The sequence below is a fragment of the Rhinatrema bivittatum genome, chromosome 3, assembly GCF_901001135.1.
Source record: "Rhinatrema bivittatum chromosome 3, aRhiBiv1.1, whole genome shotgun sequence".
Classification (NCBI taxonomy): Eukaryota; Metazoa; Chordata; class Amphibia; order Gymnophiona; family Rhinatrematidae; genus Rhinatrema; species Rhinatrema bivittatum.
The window spans coordinates 216513435-216534969 of record NC_042617.1 but is presented as its reverse complement, the minus strand read 5'-3'; the positions used below and the strand labels follow the sequence as shown (position 1 = coordinate 216534969).

The following is a 21535-nucleotide window of genomic DNA, read 5'->3' as shown; positions in this document are numbered from 1 at the left end:
GGTCAAGGTTTTGAGATCTGCACATATGTTTTCTGGTATGTCACAACTTGCCATTCTTGGCACAGGACAAGCTGACCTGTTTTGGGGTGAAGAGGAGAAGAGAAACTGTAATTTATTTTTTCTTGCTCCGTATTTTGTTGCAGTATTGGTGTACTACTCTAAGTATACGTTTTGAACTTTATGTTTATCCACCATTATGTCTGCAAAGATTTTATTTGGAACAACAGTTTGGAGTGTGAGGAGTGATTTTTTTCCTACTGGACTGGTATACAGAAGAGACCCTAGAGAAAGACAAACCCTAAGGGCCTTGAAAACTTGTTCTCCCCCCCCCCCCCCCCCCTGTTTAGGAACCCCAGGATAGTCATGGGGCTTTGTGTGATCTGTGCCTTCCACACGTATCTCCGTGTCCAATAGCTGACCAGGTCGGGGGCTACCCCTTGTATTCCCGAAAAGGTAATAGTGGAAAGATGTATTGGGACATTTGTGTATTTTGTTGATCTTTGTTGAATTAAAATCTGGTAACTGACTGAAAAAACCTTTACTATTTTCTTTCCATCTTAACAGTTGCTTTGCTTGTAATCCCAGTAATTAAATGTTAAGTATTTTGACTTATGCTTTGATGTGGATTTAATTGGTGATAGAAAGAAATAGAGTTCACAGAGGGGAAACTGCAGGGGTTCTTTCCTTGTTCCAGTTCATTGAAGGGGTTTATGCCATTATTCTCTGCAACAACATGGCCTTGCTGGACTATTTTGTTTCTTTTTCTCTCATGGAATGAACCATGATATGGGAGTCATTACTAGATAAAGTTAACATGGTAGGCCTTAAAATGAATGAGTTTCCATTGGAGGACTGGTGGTGCTAGATCCCTGAATTGTGCCATCTAAAGTGGCTGAGATGTGAAACCTGAGACATTATCTCTATAGGATGTACCTGAGAGGAAAAGAAAAGGAAGAGTGGTAGCAACTGTCACTGAGTACCCACAGTAATTCTTCAGGGTTGCTGGTTCTATAAGGAGAGGGCCAGCACAGAGGTCAACCCTGAGTTAAGTATGTGGCTGAACCCAATCATTGGAAACCACCTGAATTTAGTAAGGAGAAAGAGTCTTCCAGATATATCTGGATACTAGGCTTTTTCACCATTGTCCCTGGCCATTCTTGTTGTACATGAGTTTGAGGGTTATTTAAGAGGACACTCACTAACAGTGGCTCATGGGAGTTACCAAGTTGATGTCTGAAAATGGCTGTATTCATACATGATTTTGAAGTCCAACAATGTTGAGGTGGACATCAATTTAATATTTGAAGACGTGCCTGAAAAATCTGTTTTAACTCATCAATTGCTATGTAGAGACTATGAAGTCTCCACTAGATGTTCCTAGTTTCCAGTTCTTGGGTAGACAGCTGTAGAGGGGAACAATACCATTCATTACAGCATCTTCCACAGAGGTTGCCTGGAATCAGAAATCCCTTAGGTATAATATGGGGCTAGTCTAGGTGAGGTTAGGGCAGATATAGTTTGCTTTTAAAGGGAAGGATGTGAATCATATGTGCTTTCTGAGTTATGCCCTCAATCTGACATGCCTTGCCATTTCTTTTAATAGGGCTGGAAGAAATAAGGCTAGTAGGAAGAGGTTTATACAGTTTTTTCTGGTTTCTACATTTTTTACTTTAGTAGGCTATATCTCTTGCTCAGGTTGGTCAGGAAGGATCATACACCCTGTCGACCAGTATAAGAGGAGGTTGCAGCACCCAGCTATGAGAAGAGATCTTGATTCAAGTTTTGCAAATTTTGTATTTTTCTACCTTTTGGGAAAAGAAGAATTTTTTTGCTCCTTTCTTTTCTCAGAACTGGAGACTTCAGTAACTGTTTCCAATATAAGCCTTTCTTCTTGGAAGAAGAACCATCAAGGGAAAAAAAAACCCATCTGGAAACACCAAATGGAGTTTCCACCTTGACACACAGGAGACTGCCAGGTGAAATACAGGATTAGACACATGGACTTCAGGTACTATGGTAGGGGGCCCAGTTAGTGTCAGGATAATAACCCAGCCACCTAGGGACAATAATAATTCCACACCATGGAGGATAAGTCTGTTACAAACCCTTTGCCTGGAGGAATGCATTCACAGAGTTACAGCATTCAGATCCTGGTTCATGAAAATCTGGGGAAACTGGATATAAATGCACACATTATATTTTGTATCTATTGATTCTTTTAAGAGGATTTACAGAGTGAACTTTAAGTTGAACACTCATCCAGTGAGTCCTGCCTGGTTTGTAAGTGTACCTGTCTAGAAGAGCTATAGTAACACATATACAGGGGATATCATTACTGCCTGGGCCAAGGTTTGCCTTCACCTACACAGAAAGAACCCACACCTTGGGGACAAAGGAGAGGGGAATTAAAAGTGTGAAGCCAGCCCCAATTAAAAATTCTTTTGTGTGCCCTTGGAAACAGTGACACTCCAGAACAAAGGGTAACAAAGGGTTACAGAGAAGACAACAAAGAGAAGAAGCATAAGAATAAGCCTGTTTTGACAGAGCCATCACTCTCATTGAAGCTACAATAAGAGCGATGGCTCCATCAAAACTAGCTAGAATGCCATAATGAAGCATAAAAGCAAAATGCAGGCCAATGTTGGCTTATTTTAACTGGCTTACTGTCTTTTAATTTGGGCAGTGCTGTTCAGGTTAAGCTTGTCTTTTGGAAACAAAGTCTTCTTGGATTACACAGATAATAAGTGCATGATTTGCATTCATATGCCTCTCTAGAAATATAAGGATATATCTCTTGAAATTCAATGGTCATTTAAATATTTTGAAAAAAAAAATTTCCAAAAAATTCCAGGTTTACTCTAACTGGCAGCTTAGCTTTTGGAAGTGTGGATATATCTTGGATTATTTTAGACAAGCACATAATTTGTTCCTCTAAAAAATATATATCAATCATTTAAATTTTTTGATTAAAAAAACCCTTCAGGAAATTCAACATTGAGAGTATTATTAATAAAGGAATGGATTTTCAATAAATAAAAACCATTGGAAGTGGAGGTTTTTTGACCAATAACTGCACAAGCTAGTATGCTTTAAGTGAGTATTCACATTCATACTCAGTGTCTGAGGTATTTTCCCATAATGAAAGAGCCCCCTGTGTAAAAACCACAGGGCTGGGCAGCCCTGCTAGTATCAACTACCTTTAGGAACAGCTATTAAAATATACAGAGTGGCATTAAAAAAAAATATTTCATAGCAAGACACAGCATCCTCATTTGTGGTTTTTATTGAGAAAGCCAAAGCAAGTTAAAATCTCAAGAGCTGTTACTGTTACATGTTTCACCCATCATTAATATAGACTTAACTTGTTGTTAGAACCATACAGGACCAATCAACAAGTTATTCTTTGATTACACATTTCCTCTCATCATATCCTATATCTATTGCAATTCCAATGCTCCAATCATGGGTCTGATCTCCATCATGCAATAGTATAATGCACATACCTGGGAACTCTCCGGATTTGACCTGGAGACTCCGGAATTCTAATGGAATTGCCGGGTCTCTGGGCCAACAGCCCTAATCTCCGGGTGTCCTGCTGCCAGCTTAGAAAACATTTGATTGGCTTACACAGGCCAACTGCCTCCTTCCTTTTCCTTGCCCTGAGACCAATCAGAGGCCTCCTTTCTTCTTTCTGAGCCTGCAGACCAATACTGGTAGGTGGGAAGGGAGGAGGCCTCTGATTGGCCTAGGGGAACAGGAAGAAGGGAGGAGGCCAATAGCACAAGCAGCAGAAGAAGATGCTGCTGCTGTGCTGCTGCTGCTATTGGCTGGAAGGAGTCTTCCTATTAGCCCCAGGAGGAGGTTGCCCTTACTGGTGAGTTTAAAGTGTGGAGAGGTAGCCAGTGAGGGGGGTATTTGTGCATGTGTTTGTATATAGATGTGAGGTGTGTATGCATGGGGGAGGGAGTATAGCAAGGGGAGGGGAAAGAGCATGTCTGGCAGAGTATGTGTGTGTGTGTGAATATATTTGAATGAGTGTGTGCATGGGTGAGGGAGTATATCAAGGGGAGGTGAAAGAGCATGTCTGGCTGTGTGTGTGTGTGTGTGTGTGTGAAAGGAGGGGAAGAGCATGTCCATGAGAATGTGTGTTTGTGTACGAGGAAGAGAAGTGAAAGTGTGAATGAGCATGGGTGTGAGGGTGAGTGGGCGAGTGGGCGAGCATGTGTGTGTGGAAGAGGGGGAGAAGTGAGTGAGCGAGCATGTGTGTGTGGAAGAGGGAGAGAAGTGAGTGAGCGAGCATGTGTGTGAGAGTGAGAAGGGTGTATATGTGAGAAAATGAGAGGAGTAAAGCTGTAAGTGAGCATGTGAGAATGAGGAATAAGAGCATGTAAGAATGAGCGTGTGTGTGTGTGGAAAGAGATCATGAACATATGAGTGTTAATGTGTGTGTGTCATGAGAGTAAGTTTGTGCAAATCCGGTCCCTCGCTTCTGCCCCCCCCCCCCCCCCACATTCACAGTAATCTCAATGTGACTGGAAATCAAAAGTTCCCAGGAATGGTAATGCTAAAGCATACTCCTTTTTCGTCCACCATTTTAGGTTTAAGGCCAAATAGTCTTTCAGTCTCGATTTTAAATACTAGAGATGTGCTTCGTTAAGCCCTATCGTCTCGGGCTTCATTTCGGGGGCCCCCTGCGGGAAATTTTGTATTTCCCCTGGTTCAGGGCTTTTTTTTTTCGGGGGCACCAATTTTCATTTTAGTGCGCAGTATCGGAAGTTAGTGCGCGCTAACTCACGATAGTGCGCACTAACACGAAAAATGAATTTTTCTGAAACTTTGGAAAAATTTCTTTTGTTTTTTGGTTCACCCAAATCATATCAAATTAGGCAATTTTGTTGAAATTGTCTAATTCGGGAAAAACAAATGCATGTCACTATTAAAAACAGGCGCCTCATGATGTTTTTTCTCCATCCTTAAACATGTGACATTTCACCATTTCCCTAAACAGCAGGCACTGCAGTTTCACTGTGTCTAGATTCCAGGTGTGAATCTAGGCTTCCCTTTATTTGTAGAAAGTCTATTTCCCCATCAGATCTTACGACTTTAGAAACATGTAGTAAACAATAGAAAAGCTAAGCTATAATTGTTCCACACTTTAACACTCTTAGAGAAGCTGACCTATATAAAAAGATCTAAGACCCCTAAAGAAGGGTCTTTTTCTGATCTAATTCCACATTTCCTTCCTTTTCTAAGATCTCTTTGTATAGGCAGCAAGCTACACCCCCACAGGGCTCAATCAATCCAGATACTGGAATGTCACAATTTGAGCATTGATCTTCTCCATCCCCATCTTCCCTGACCATCACCATTTCTATGCTTTCATTTACTGGCATTTCTGTATTGATCTCATAAATTCTCATTGCCATAATGGGAGATGCAGCTATCACACTCTTTCTATACAGACAAAATACATTGACAATTCACACAAATCAATAATAGTCCAACTAATACCACACCTCCTTGGCTATAAATCAGCTTTTGTATTTCAAAAATACCACACCTCCTTGGCTATAAATCAGCTTTTGTATTTCAAAGTTATTTCATTGATGAAGTCTTTTTCTGTTTTTTTGTTACAGGTTCTGGAGAAGTGTTTCAAAAGCCTGATCATGACCATTATTGACAGTATCTTTCTTTCTGTGCTGCATTGTTTGCTATAAAGTTAGGCTTAATATTTCCTCTTGATTGAAACCCTGAGGACTACGTGCTTTGTGAGACTTAATGAAAAATTTCTGAGTGATGCCAGCCTCCTCAGCTGGGCTCATGCCTGTAAAAACCTATGGGGCCTGATTTTCAAAAGCATTTACAGGCTTAAAACTGAGTTTTGTACGTGTAAGTGGGCTTTTGAAAATTGCTACAATATATACCATTGAATTGTCAATAGTTTTACATGCGTAAGTGCACTTAATGTGGGTAAATGGTTTTTGCTACAAAAGTATGTTATATTATAACCCCTTTAAAAATTTACCTGTATGGACTACATTTCCATTTCAGGTTATTTGGTATCAAGATCTTTTCAAAGATTTCCTCAAATCTGATTTCCTGAACTTCCCATGACGCTGACTGATAATGTCAGCACTACTCCCTGTATGTGTAGAAGGCCATTCCACTCACTGGTTGCCTTAGCAACAGGTCTTACTTCAAAGCAGATTACATTCAGGTACTGTAGTTATTTCTCTGTCCCCAGAGGGCTCACAGTCTAATGAGATCTGAATCAGAATGGCAGAACAAGTAGTTCAGCAAATACTTGGGCTTGCAAGAAAATGGGTCCAAAGTGTTCTCTTGCCATCTGTTCCATTCGGAGGCATAATTTTTTCTAGTTGATGGCTCTGTAGATGAGACTAATATGTCCACAATATCTCTAACCCAAAAGATATGTGGGTAAGAAGCAAGACTTAGGAAAAAAAAAGCTTCAAGTGACAGGCCATGTATGTATCCCCCTTCCCTCTCAGCTGTTCCCACAAGTTGGCCCAAACCTTTAAAGATTGTAAAGTTTAAAGCTATCATCTGATGATCATTGTCAGCTGGGCCTCCCCCCCACACACACACACTAAAAATACTCTAACTGCCCCATCTCTGCCTGCCCTACTGATCCCCCCCCCCCCACCCCTGGCTGATACCCTTCCACCCAGCCGTTACCTCCCAAAAGGGCCCACTCTTTGTGCCAGGATTGCTTTTCTTAGTGATCCCAGCCACTTCTAGCATAAAGTAGGGTATTACCTCAGTAACACTTCCAGTGTTAGGTAGGTAATAACACTGGAAGCATACTAACAATACATTTCCTGTCGTGTAGCCAGATGGACTCAGAACAAGTGGGTATAGTGTGCTCGTGCTAGCAGTTGGAGACGGATCTGACGTCAGCACGGGTACATATACCCCCACAGGAAGTGAAGCTCTTCAGTAATTTCCGTCTCCAAAGCAGTTTGGAGAGCCTGCACGCTCGCTGAGCGTGTTTCCAATCTACTTTCTATTTTCTTTCTACTTTGAATACCTGAGAGTCCAGTTCGACACTCAGGCAGACAAAGTCAGTCTCACCACCAAGAGAAGGTTAAAACTTCAGACGCGTCTCCGGTCCTTGATGGTGGCCAGCCGGCCCATAGCTTGGGATTATCTGCAGGTTCTCGGCCTCATGGCATCCACCCTGGAAGTGGTACCCTGGGCAAGGGCCCATATGAGACCTCTACAAAGCTCCCTGCTCTCTCGCTGGAGTCCCCGCTTCCGGAACTACTCCGTGCATCTACCTCTATCAGCCAGAGTGCGGACCCAGTTACGGTGGTGGTTGCAGCCCAACCACACGAGCAGGGGGTCGAAGATGTCCTCCCCCACGTGGATTCTGCTCACCAGAGATGCCAGCCTGAGCGGATGGGGAGCACATTGCAAAGAACTCACCGCCCAAGGGCGGTGGAACAGAGAAGAAACGGGGTGGAACAGAGAAGAAGCGGGGTGGAACATCAATCGCCTCGAGGCACGGGCAGTCCGGTTAGCCTGCCTGCAATTTGCTCACAGACTGCGGAACCGGGCAGTCAGAGTGATGTCCGACAACGCCACCACGGTGGCATACATCAACCGTCAGGGCGGAACCAGAAGCCGACAGGTGTCCCTAGAGATAGCCCCGCTGATGGCTTGGGCAGAGGCGAATCTTCAGGACATCTCCGCCGTCCACATTGCCGGAAGGGACAACACCACGGCAGACTTCCTCAGCAGAGGAAGCCTAAATCCAGGGGAATGGCAGCTGTCGCCCACAGCCTTCCAGATGATTGTGGATCACTGGGGGATTCCGGACATGGACTTGCTAGCGGACAGGTCCAATGCTCAAGTACCCAGATACTTCAGCCGCAAGCGAGATCCGTTCTCTCACAGGATCGACGCCCTGGTTCAGCCATGGCCTCCAGGGGCCCTGCTATACGCCTTTCCTCCGTGGCCCCTGCTGGGCACCCTTATCCACAAGATTCAGAAGTACCGGGCCTAGTTCTTCTAGTGGCACCAGACTGGCCGAGAAGACCCTGGTACGCGGACATGAGAAGACTACTGGCAGGGGGAGCCCCTTCCCCTGCCTCCGCTCAGGGACCTGCTACGTCAAGGTCCCATCCTTCACGAGGATCCAGCTCAATTCTCTCTTGCAGTCTGGCCATTGAGAGGGCTAGACTGAAGAAAAGAGGTTACTCGGAGCAGGTGATAGATACACTCCTCCGAGCTCACAAGTTTTCCACATCCCTCACCTACGTCAGGATTTGGAGAGTGTTTGAAGCCTGGTGCGACACTCATGGCACCAATCCACATGCGACTACTATCCCTATTGTTTTGGATTTCCTGCAGGATGGACTTCAGAAGGGTCTCTCCCTCAGCTCCATCAAGGTTCAGGTGGCTGCGCTGTCTTGCTATGGTCCCAGGAGGGATGGCAAGACCATTGCCACGCATCCAGATGTTTCTCGCTTCCTGAAAGGAGTCAAGCACATTCGTCCGCCACTGAAGTGGCCAGTGCCTTTGTGGTACCTCAACATAGTTTTGGATTTCCTCGCGGGATCCACCTTCAGACCCCTTCAGGGCCTGTCTCTCCGTTCTCTCACTTTGAAGATGGTGTTCTTGCTGGCTATAGGTGCAGCACGCCGCATCTCAGAGCTACAAGCACTGTCTTGCCGTGATCCTTTTCTCAGAATCACTCCTGAGGCTATCCATCTTCGCACGGTTCCATCCTTCTTGCCTAAGGTAGTCTCACAATTTCACCTCAACCAGACCATATCCTTGCCAACTACGGCAGGTTTGAAGAAATCTGAAGAGGGGCGTTTGCTACGCCATCTCGACATCAGCAGATTGCTGCCCAGATATCTGGAAATGACAGAAACAGTACGAAAGACGGACCATCTGTTCGTCCTGCACAGCGGGAAGAAACAAGGAGAAGCGGCCTCTCGGCCCACCATCGCCCGCTGGATTAAAGAAGTCATCAGAGCGGCCTACGTAGAGGCCGGGAAGTCACCGCCTCTACAAGTTAAGGCTCATTCTACCAGAGCCCAAGCAGCATCTTGGGCAGAATCTAGGATGCTGTCACCTGCAGAAATTTGTAAAGCGGTGACGTGGTCCTCCCTCCATACCTTCTCCAGGTTTTACCGTCTGGATGTCCAGGCCAGGGAGGATACAGCATTTGCGAGGGCAGTCTTACACGGTCCTCAGGCAGCCTCCCACCCATTCCGGGAGTAAAGCTTTTGTACATCCCACTTGTTCTGAGTCCATCTGGCTACACGACAGGAAATGGTGAGATTACTTACCTGATAATCTCGTTTTCCTTAGTGTAGACAGATGGTCTCAGCATCCTGCCCAGCTGCCTGTATACATTGGTTTCACTGATCAAGGTAAGCCTTATCACTTCTTACATGAGTGCGTCCACTCTACCAGGTGTCGACGCCTTCCGGTTGGGAATGCTGGCGGTCTCCAGCTACTATCAATCGGTCAGGGGAATACTGTTTTCACTATTTCATTGATCGTCAGTACACATATATCCATAACAGCTTTTGCAAGGAAGATTACTGAAGAGCTTCACTTCCTGTGGGGGTATATGTACCCGTGCTGACGTCAGATCCGTCTCCAACTGCTAGCACGAGCACACTATACCCACTTGTTCTGAGTCCATCTGTCTACACTAAGGAAAACGAGATTATCAGGTAAGTAATCTCACCATTATTACCTATGTAACACTGGAAGCCGATATTTGGCTAGGTTAGCTGGATAATTCAACCCCTTCCCGGAATGCCCCTAAAACTCCCCTTTTTATCCAGCTAAATTCTAATGAGGATGTTGGGGAGATACCAGTTCCGGAGATGGTTTTCAGGGGTGATGAGTCAGACGAACTGAACGAAATCACTGTGAACCTGGAAGATGTAGTAAGCCAGATTGACAAACTAAAGAGTAACAAATCACCTGGACCGGATGGTATGCATCCTAGGGTACTGAAGGAACTCAAAAATGACATTTCTGATCTATTAGTTACAATTTGTAACCTATCATTAAAATCATCCATTGTACCTGAAGACTGGAGGGTGGCCAATGTAACCCCAATATTTAAAAAAGGCTCTAGGGGCGATCCAGGTAACTATAGACCAGTGAGCCTGACTTCAGTGCTGGGAAAAATAGTGGAAACTATTCTCAAGATCAAAATTGTAGAGCATATAGAAAGACATGGTTTAATGGAACACAGTCAACATGGATTTACCCAAGGGAAGTCTTGCCTAAAAAATCTGCTTCATTTTTTTGAAGGGGTTAATAAACATGTGGATAAAGGTGAACCAGTAGATGTAGTGTATTTGGATTTTCAGAAGGCGTTTGACAAAGTCCCTCATGAGAGGCTTCTAGGAAAACTAAAAAGTCATGGGATAGGAGGCGATGTCCTTTCGTGGATTACAAACTGGTTAAAAGACAGGAAACAGAGAGTAGGATTAAATGGTCAATTTTCTCAGTGGAAAAGGGTAAATAGTGGAGTGCCTCAGGGATCTGTACTTGGACTGGTGCTTTTCAATATATATATAAATGATTTGGAAAGGAATACGACGAGTGAGGTTATTAAATTTGTGGATGATACAAAATTATTCAGAGTAGTTAAATCACAAGCGGACTGTGATACATTACAGGAGGACCTTGCAAGACTGGAAGATTGGGCATCCAAATGGCAAATGAAATTTAATGTGGACAAGTGTGAGGTATTGCATATAGGGAAAAATAACCCTTGCTGAAGTTACACGATGTTAGGTTCCATATTAGGAATTACCACCCAGGAAAAACATCTAGGCATCATAGTGGATAATACTTTAAAATCGTCGTCTCAGTGTGCTGCAGCAGTCAAAAAAGCAAACAGAATGTTAGGAATTATTAGGAAGGAAATGGTTAATAAAACGAAAAATGTAATAATACCTCTATATTGCTCCATGGTGAGACCGCACCTTGAATACTGTGTACAATTCTGGTCGCCGCATCTTAAAAAAGATATAGTTGCGATGGAGAAGATACAGAGAAGGGCAACCAAAATGATAAAGGGGATGGAACAGCTCCCCTATGTGGAAAGGCTGAAGAGGTTAGGGCTGTTCAGCTTGGAGAAGAGACGGCTGAAGGGGGATATGATAGAGGTCTTTAAGATCATGAAAGGTCTTGAACAAGTAGATGTGACTCGGTTATTTACACTTTCAAATAATAGAAGGACTAGGGGGCATTTCATGCAGTTAGCAAGTAGCTCATTTAAGAGTAATCGGAGAAAATTCTTTTTCACTCAACGCACTATAAAGCTCTGGAATTTGTTGCTGTTATGCTCGGCTTGTGAACCCTTGGACCAACGGGAGGATGGTCCAACCTTAGGAGAAGATCCGTAGGTTCTCCCGTCGGGTGGCGAGGCAGAGCAGGAGACATGACCAGCTGACCCTCGGCACTGGAGACTGAGGCGACTGTGGAGGCGGATGCAGAGACGAGAAGAGAGGATCTGTGTCTTCGCAACTGGAAGTCTGTGGTCCCCCCAGGAGGAACCCATAGGGACCCAGACCGCTGGGACTTAGGTGGACCTTTGAGAGGTCAAGGAACTCTGTGCAAGGGCTTACTGGAGCTTTCACCCCTGGAGGCCCGCGGTCCCCCCGGGAGGAGCCCATAGGGACCCAGGCTGCTGGGACTTAGGCGGACCCTTGAAGATGGCAGTCAAGAAGGAGTCCAAGGTCAAGTGCCAGAGGGAAGTCACTTACCAGTCCGAGGTCACACACCGAGGGATCACCACTTGCCAGTCCGAAGTCACACACCAGAGAATTACCGCTAGCCAATCCAAAGTCAATACCAGGAATCACCGCTAGCTGATCCGGTCAGGAACCAGGAACACCAAGACAAGACAGGAATGGATCCAAAGCACAGGAAGACTCACCGAAACAAGCAAACCTCACGAACGAAGGATGTTGCCAAGTCAAGGAATGAGCAGAGGAAGCTGGCTTTTATACTTCCCCCTACTCTGGCTGATAGGGAACAGCTGCAGCTGGTTAAAGGGATCAGGTCCCTTTAAATCAGCCAAGGAGGTGCGGCCTCATGCCTAAAGATGGCAGTGGCCATCTTGGATTTCCTCCACGGAGGAAAACGCTGATGGACGTTGCGAGGGGGGAGCAGAGACGGCTCCCCCTGCGGCGAGCAGCACGGGGACCCGTGCCGGAGCGACGGGCCTCAAGTCAGGACCTTCCCCCGGGATTCCTGCGGCGGTTCGCCGTCACAGGCAAGGTAGGGGGACCGCAGTCGTGGCCTACCACGGCCTCGGAACACAACAGTTGCCAGAGGATGTGATTAGTGCAGTTAGTGTAGCTGGGTTCAAAAAAGGTTTGGATAAGTTCTTGGAGGAGAAGTCCATTAACTGCTATTAATCGTTTACTTAGGAAATAGTCACTGCTATTAATTGCATCAGTAGCATGGGATCTTCTTAGTGTTTGGCCAAACCAGGCCAGGTTCTTGTGGCCTGGTTTGGCCTCTGTTGGAAACAGGATGCTGGGCTTGATGGACCCTTAGTCTGACCCAGCATGGCAATTCGTTATGTTCTTACAGTAGTTAGTGGAGGAAAAATCTATAAACTGCTAATACGGTAATTAATAAGCAATAGTAGCTTGTCATTTATCTTATGTTTGGGAACTTATTTATTTATTTATAGGCTTTCCTTTACCGACATTCGTACGGCACATCATGCCGGCTTATATTAAACTGAAAGGAGGAAAATACAATAAAACGAAGTACCAGATAGAAATGAATACACAGAGGAACTATATACATCATATGAAACACTATATACCAGAATAGGGGTGAAAACAAACAAAGAGGAACTATGTACAACCTATAATCATGATCTTTATCTATGGAGTTTTAATGTCAGGGCTGTTCACAAAGTGCGTATACCTGATAAAGGCTGAGAAAGAACGGGAGGCTATGGCGGGTCTAATGGTGGGAGGGAGCACATGGGTAGGGAGGGGCAGGCAGATGGGAGGGAGGCCAAGGTGGAAGTACAGTTCAGGGAGAAAAACCTACGTTTAGTTTGCCAGGTACTTATGACTTGGACTGGCCACTGTTGAAAACAGGAAACTGGGCTTGATTGATCCTAGGTCTGACCCAGTATTGCATATCTTATGTTCTTAGGTAAGAAGCTGGCCTATCTACCGAAGTGCAGGAGCAGCCCCAGGTAGAATGAGCCAAGCCCAGCAAATGAGGGAGTAATGTTGACAGCTGGAGCTCATGCTCAGGAAGTAGATCCTGAGCCACACCTGGGATGGGAGGTGAAGAAATGTGCTCCAGAGTCGGGATGGAGGGGTGGGAAGATGATGGGGGGAGGGGTGCTGACTCCCTGATCCTAGTTTCAGGGAAGGCTGAAAGCTCTCAGTGTAACTCTGGGGAATGTTCCTGAGCCTCAGTCTTGCCAGTGCAGGATCAGGTTCTGGGAAGACAGTAGGCTCTGTGGGAAGACAGCAGGGGAGACATCCCCTTCCTCATGTCGACAGCACGAGGGAAGGTATATATTGCCAGTTCAGGGCTTCCTTTTTGAATTGGAGCAGCAGCCGGAGTGTCTACTAAGCTTTTTTTCCAGCAGTGCCACTGCTGCTTTGCCACTGAAAATGGCCTCATGAACCATAGATTGCTGATCCCTGATATAGGCCCTCAAGGTGCCTTAGAACTTCTCAAAAAGAACCTTTGCAAATTCCTTCATCCCAAGAACTCAGATTTGAGGACACCAGAGACAAACGTTCCAATATCAAGCACCTCATATTTGGAATTCTCTATCCTTGGACTTTAGCAAGTAACATTTTAAAATTTAGGAAATTAATTTTAGTCCCAAGAAACAAAGCGGAAGCCGATCCAAGATGGCTAGCAGCGATAAACACGAAGAGAACAATCGGTAAAAAAACCTTATCAGTCGCATCTATTGGCTCTTCCACAATCACACTATTTTTTATGATTCACAAGGTATTGAGTAGTTGAGAATACAGACTCCACGACACACCGCAGTCCTGCTGCTGAAAACCAAACATTAATGTTGATGTGAAACTCTGGTGTTTCAAGCAATAAATGTATTCTCAACACTCAATACCTTGTGAATCATAAAAAATAGTGTGATTGTGGAAGAGCCAATAGATGTGGCTGATAAGCCCCTGAGGCAGCTCCTAGAAGAGCGAAACTTGGCCAGAGTCAGGCAAGATCCAATAAAGTTTTTTTACCGGAAATTAATTTTAGGAAATTAATTAGGTTTTCCCCTAATAATTTATAATCCTTCTCGAAGTGATTTCTGGAAGTATTCTGGATTTATGGCCCTGATTGTATTCCTGACTTTTGGTCCTTTGATTATACTGAATGTTGTGTTTGTTTAATTGTGTTTTTTAAAATAATTATGTTTTAAATTGTTTTTATTTTATTTTATTTTTAATTTTTTAATTTTATTGTAATTTTTTATATAATTAAATTTCATTAATTTTTATTGTAAGCTGGCTTGAAATTTTACTGAAAATTGGTATATTAAATAAAAATTACCATTACCATTAATAGTCTTATATGGCTCCCAAGCCTCAGTATGAGTGTCACTGCCGAAAAGCGAAAAGAGCTAAGACAAATATGGTGCATGCTTGAATTATTATTTTGTATTACATAAATAATAGATTATTGCTCAATAATGTTGTGGGGCTGACTCTTTCTTCTTGTCACACACTCCTGTCAGGTGGATGTAACTAACTTGCTAATGAAAATGTAAGTGGAGACAATGAAAAATACATTTTAAGTTATGACAGGGTGCCATTATTGTCCAAAAAAAATAAACTATGGCCTATACAGCAGCTAATAACATACTTTCTTGATGATGCCTAACTAAGCTTAGGTGATTTGTTACACACCCTGACAGCAGAATGTTCACAAAAAGAAATATGCACATATAAGAAGCAAGAAACACTTTTCTGTGCTGTTTTCCATGCAAAGGTAAGAAACATATGATAGCTAACAGGCAAAGTAGTGTTGTATAACACTTTGCCAAAGCTGGCTGCCAGCCCATGTGCTCTTCCCGGGATGTGCAGGGGGCATCCCGGATCATCAGGTAGATCTGGAACAAGGTCATTTGGGGTGCCATAGCATTGAGCAAGATTATGACTTTCTGACAGCAGATAAGCACTATCTCTGCTATTCTATCTGGGCCATACATTAGAGCTCCCCCTCTTTTGTCCATACAGCAAAATTGACTTTTTAAAACTCCAAAGGTCTGTTCTATGACATAATGGGTAGAACATAAGACTTCATTATACCTCCTCTCTGCTGGTGTGTTGGGAATAGCAACAGGTATTAGAAGCAAGGTCCTGCAGCCATATCCCGAATTTCCTGTCGCAAAGAAATAATGGCTGTATCAATCACAACACTGTAACTTTGTCTTTGACTGCCAACTCACTGCATCCTATAAAGCAGTAGAAGCTAAGCTGTAGGGATGTGAATCGTTTTTCAACGATTAAAATTATCGTCCGATAATTTTAATATTGTCTTAAATCGTTAAAGAACACGATACAATAGGAATTCTAACAATTTATCGTTAAAAATCGTTAAATCAGGTTAGTGCGCACTAACCATTGTTAGTGCGCACTAACAGAAAATGATACAAATTGACACTTTTCAGGTCAGTTAAGGTCAGTTTAGGAATGAATATGTATTCCTATTGGCTGGCTGCCCTCTTATTTATTGATGTTACCAAGGTTCCCACTGAGGTGATGGTTGGGGGGATGGGAAATGGAAACGGTTGGTAGCTTGACAAAAAAAGTAATGTGATCAGTCAATGTGACTAGAACTTGTGCCCTATCCTTGATACTGGGAGTGTTGTGATCTTCCTGCACACAGTGCCCTATCCCTGATACTGGGAGTGTTGTGATCTTCCTGCATGCAGTGCCCTATCCCTAATACCAGGAGTGTTGTGATCTTCCTGCACACAGTGCCCTATCCCTGATAGCGGGAGTGTTGTGATCTTCCTGCACACAGTGCCCTATCCCTGGTACTGGGAGTGTTGTGATCTTCCTGCACACAGTGCCCTATCCCTGATACTGGGAGTGTTGTGATCTTCCTGCACACAGTGCCCTAACCCTGATACCGGGGGTGTTGTGATCTTCCTGCACTGAGCAGGGATACGGCACATTTCAACAGCTAGAAGAGAGAGCAAGAATATTTTTTTTCAATAATAACAGAAGATTTTAACAGTCACTTATTTTTATAGTCCTTCAGACAGATAGAAACACTATAGTAGAGATGTGAATCGTGTGATCGATCATCTTAACGATCGATTTCGGCTGGGGGGGGAGGGAATCGGATCGTCGCGGTTTTGTTTTTGTAAATATCGTGTAAATCGTAAATCGGGGGAGGGCGGGAAAACCGGCACACTAAAACATCCCTAAAACCCACCCCGACCCTTTAAAATAAATCCCCCACCCTCCCGAACCCCCCCAAAATGCCTTAAATTACCTGGGGTCCAGAGCGGGCGTCCCGGTGTGATCTTTTACTCTCGGGCCTGCGGTGCGTTGTAGAAATGGCGCCGGCACTACCTTTGCCCTGTCATATGACAAGTCAAAGGTAGCGCCGGCGCCATTTTCTTTTTTGTCCCCCGACGTCAGGAGCATAGGAGATCACTCCCGGACCCCCGCTGGACCCCCAGGGACTTTTGGCCAGCTTGGGGGGACCTCCTGGCCCCCACAAGACTTGCCAAAAGTCCAGCGGGGGTCCGGGAGCGACCTCCTGCACTCGAATCGTTTTGCCGTACGGCCGGCGCCATTTTGCGCAAAAAGTCCCGGACCCCGCTGGACTTTTGGCAAGTCTTGTGGGGGTCAGGAGGCCTCCCCAAGCTGGCCAAAAGTCCCTGGGGGTCCAGCGGAGGTCCGGGAGCGATCTCCTACGCTCCTGACGTCATTTTGCCGTACAAAATGATTCGAGTGCAGGAGGTCGCTCCCGGACCCCCGCTGGACTTTTGGCAAGTCTTGTGGGGGTCAGGAGGCCCCCCCAAGCTGGCCAAAAGTCCCTGGGGGTCCAGCGGGTGTCCGGGAGCGATCTCCAACGCTCCTGACGTTGGGGGACAAAAAACAAAATGGCGCCGGCGCTACCTTTGACCTGTCATATGACAGGGCAAAGGTAGCGCCGGCGCCATTTCTACAACGCACCGCAGGCCCAAGAGTAAAAGATCACACCGGGACCCCCGCTCTGGACCCCAGGTAATTTAAGGCATTTTGGGGGGGTTCGGGAGGGTGGGGGATTTATTTTAAAGGGTCGGGGTGGGTTTTAGGGTTGTTTTAGTGTGCCGGTTTTTCCGTCCTCCCCCCTTCCCCCGATTTACGATTTTTGACGATAAATCGGGGGAATTTCTATTGTATCGCGCTTCTAACGATTTTTGACGATTTAAATATATCGGACGATATTTTAAATCGTCAAAAAACGATTCACATCCCTACACTATAGAGCTTGGGAGACAGTGTCCTTACTGGAATCTGTGTTCTATGCACATGATACATTAGCAGGCCTGTTCAGCATGGAGAGAAAAACCTGGGCCCTGCCACTCTTGCTTCTTTAAATTCATGAGCAAGACAGTTCTGATATAAATGATGCATTCAGATAACTGACAGGCCCCCATGTGACTGTCACTTTTTGTTAATACATAACTTGAGAGGGGAGATGAGAGAAAGAAGCACAGCTCTTACCTATTAGCCAACCATCACCATAGAGGCTGTCTTCAAATTATTCCAACTGTTCAGATTGGCTAAGTATAAAAGAATCATGTGCAGATCCCAGGAACATGGTCACTACATCAAGGATGTGCATTCATGCATTTCAGACCATTTGCACATTGATGGAGTGAAAGAGCTCTTGGTTGCGATAGATCTCCTCCCTGTGATGGGGTGGGATGACGGGCTACGTGAGCGCAGTCTATAGCTCACAGAACATGTGGAAAGTTCACTTGGGCATAAAAACTTCTCTTCAAGTCCAGTTAGTCCTGTCTTTCATGAGAGAATTTTATGTAAGGTTGAATGCGGCTGCATACAGCTCTTATGACCTGGCCCAGACAGCAGGAAAAAGAGGTTGGTGATAGGGATGTGCATCCGATTTCCACGGATTTATAATCCGCAACTTATTTTTTGCTATCTGTTAAATACGTGGGGAGGTGAAACGCATCGCGACTCCCCACGTATTAAACAGATTTCTGTTTTATTCGGCCTAAATAAAAATTTAAACCCCCCACCCTCCTGACCCCCCCAAGACTTACCAAAACTCCCTGGTGGTCCAGCGGTGGGTTCCGGGAACTCACTCACACCCTCGGTGCTAGTTTCATCATGGCGCCGATAGCCTTTGTCACAGGGGTTACCGGTGCCATTGGTCAGCCCCTGTCACATGGTCATCGGCACCATCTTGTGCTCCTACCATGTGACAGGGGCTGACCAATGGCACCGGTAGCCCCTGTGACATAGTATGGGCAAAGGCTATCGGCGCCATTTTGAGTCCTGGAATCGGACGGCAGGTCGCTCCGGGACCCCCGTTGGACCCACAGGGACTTTTGGCCAGCTTGGGGGGGCCTCCTGACCCCCACAAGACTTGCCAAAAGTCCAGCGGGGGTCCGGGAGCGACCTGCCGTCTGATTCCAGGACTCAAAATGGCGCCGATCGCCTTTGCCCTCACTATGACGGCGATCGGCACCATTTTGAGACTCAAAATCGCCGTCAGATGCCAATACTCAAAATGGCGCCGATCGCCTTTGCCCTCACTATGAATGCGATCGGCGCCATTTTGAGTATTGGCATCGGACGGCGATTTTGAGTCTCAAAATGGCGCCGATCACCGTCATAGTGAGGGCAAAGGCAATCGGCGCCATTTTGAGTCCTGGAATCGGACGGCAGGTCGCTCCCGGACCCCCGCTGGACTTTTTGCAAGTCTTGTGGGGGTCTTGTTGAGAAGCCTGAAGCATCCAGTGTCCAAATACTAGTACACTTCCACCTAATATTCTGGCTTTAGGAAGACAGGGTAGGGAAGAAAACGTGTTTTTATTGACTCACCAGCACTGTATTGGTGTATCAGACAGAAGGCCTTATTTTATCACATGCGATAACTGCCGCTATCCTGCGATAACTGCCGCTATGGTGTGATAAAAAATTTTTTATCACCCTACCTCAAATAAAAAAGATGTTATTTCCCACATTAAATCCAGTGTAAATAGGCAATATTTTATTGCGAAATGTGATAGGAGTCCCTCATTTGTATAATTTTCTTGATTTTACTCATTATCATATTTAAATACTAATGCATATTGCAATAAGCACCATGCATTAGTACTGCTTTATCACATGATTGACCCCATTTAACGGGCCATAATACCCTAACGCGGCTTGATGCAACTAGGGGTTTATTTGTTAATTTCCTTCATTTTTTACTTTTCTACCCCCCTTCCTTGGCCTTGTAGTGTACCAAATGACTACTGAATCACAATTTTGGTTTGAAGGATAATTTGTCACAAAAAAACAAAGCTTGGTGCAAAGATTTGAATAAAACTATATTCCTTTCTGTTTATTATGAGTGAGCCAAATTATTTTATTTTCCAGTCTTGGAAATGAAAGAAATCTCTGCTTGCAAAACAAAGCAATCTTCCCTCTAGAAATGTTGATATTAAAGACAGTTAAAGTAAAATGCTGTTGTGGAATGGCAAATCAAAGCCAATTTAGTAAAGTGAACATGAACAAGTGGCTAGGATAATCAGACAGTCTCCATTTTCTAGTAATCATGGCCCACTGGAATCTCTTTTCGTGTCTTCTGAATACTGCCACTTTACATGCACTTTCACTGCACTAGCACACTATCAACAGTTGAGTTTCATCTTCTTTGCTGAAGCAGAAACGGGCTCTGATAAACTAAAAAATAAATTTTGCATTCTTGCAGAAACCATCAAGACAAAGCAAACTGCTATATTCAGCATATCTCTTTCCCAAACATTATGCTCCTTCTATCTTCATACTCTTATTACTGCCTTTAAAAAAAAAAAAGGACATTTCCTCCTTGTGATTTGTTTATGGAATTCTATAAATACAAAGTTTTTTTAAAAATAGAAGGAAATCTCTTTTACCTGCAACTTTTAAAGCAGAGCGAAGTTCATATGAGGACATGGAACCAGATTTGTCAGTGTCAAACTGAAGGAAGATACCCTGAAAGAGTAAAAAAATAAAAATAAAACTATAAACTTTTTTCCTGTCAAATTGATTATTAAATTTTGTCAAACCAGAAAATTTGATAGGTGAGTTGAGCCAAATATAAGATGAGTTGGATTAAGTAGCACAGAAAAATGTCTATAGACAAACCTCACTAAAATTAAAATAAATATTTTACAAACTTTCTATGTTTGTGGTTGAATCTATCCTCCATCTCTGTTTATTCTTTGCTAAGTTCTATTTCTCATTTCTTTCAAGTCTTTTCAGACTTTCTTCAATTTTCTGTCTTCCTGTAATGTCTTTAGCTGTTTTCGATCTTTTTCTTTCTGTCCATAGCTTGTTTCTCCATATTTCTGCCTCATCATGAGTTTAGCCTGCCCAGTCTCCTCCTTACCCTCTCCCCCCAGCCTTGTCTGTCTTGCTATTGATCTCAATTTCTTTCAGTTCATCTTCTTTCCCTCTACGGTTTTCTCATTTCCTTAGCCTCCTCTATGCACTTTTTTCTCTTTCTTCTCTCTTTCAGCTATGCTACTAAAATTCAATCACTGATAATCCATTTATGAATTCAACAGAACAATAAAGAATTTTGTATGGGAAGGTTGTTTTACCAACCTGGTGATTTTATACTGGATATGAGCTTGATTGGCATATTTAATACCATCAAAGTAAAAAAAAACACACCACTTATTACCTCATATTATACTTGGTTATGCATTTATTTTATAGTACATAACTGGCTAGATGTTTTGTCCTTAATACACAGAGAAGGTATCTTAAGAAGCAGATGGTCTTTGAGGGCCACAAACCAATCTGTTTTTCAGGATTTTCATCATGAATATGCATGAACTGTATTTGCATACAATGGAGGCAATGCATGCTACAAATGTATTTCCAAACATCTGGAAACCCATCCTAACTGTTACCTGCCCTGCCCAAATACACAAGCTACAAATAGGTTTGGAAACCCCTGGTTTATACTACATTCAAAAGTTATTTCCAGGACTAATAATCATGTCATGAATATAATGCTATGATTATAACTGCACTTCAACATAATCCACTTCAAATTCATGTATGTTTAAATGCTTTCAAAGTGCTGTTTAGCACTAAATTCTAAGAGGTCCATATTTAGCATATTTGTCTAGCTAAGTCTGGCACTTTGCTAAACACCAGGATTCAAAAATCCCACCTGTATGACCACTCCTGACATAGCTGGATAAGTTATTAATTGGGTCAAAAATTATCCAGCTATGTCAGGGATGGTCCGGGGGCCATCTGGGACAGAGTGGTGTTATCTGGCT

General features: G+C 44.1%; 1 protein-coding gene across 1 annotated transcript in view; it reads right to left on the bottom strand.

The window, feature by feature from the left end:
• Positions 1 to 21535, bottom strand: part of CAPN9 (calpain 9) — a 306745-nt gene that overhangs the window by 27235 nt on the left and 257975 nt on the right. The window contains exon 17 of the mRNA XM_029594190.1: positions 20153 to 20231. Within this exon, the coding sequence (XP_029450050.1) occupies positions 20153 to 20231 (79 nt within the window). The remainder of the gene's footprint in view (positions 1 to 20152; positions 20232 to 21535) is intronic.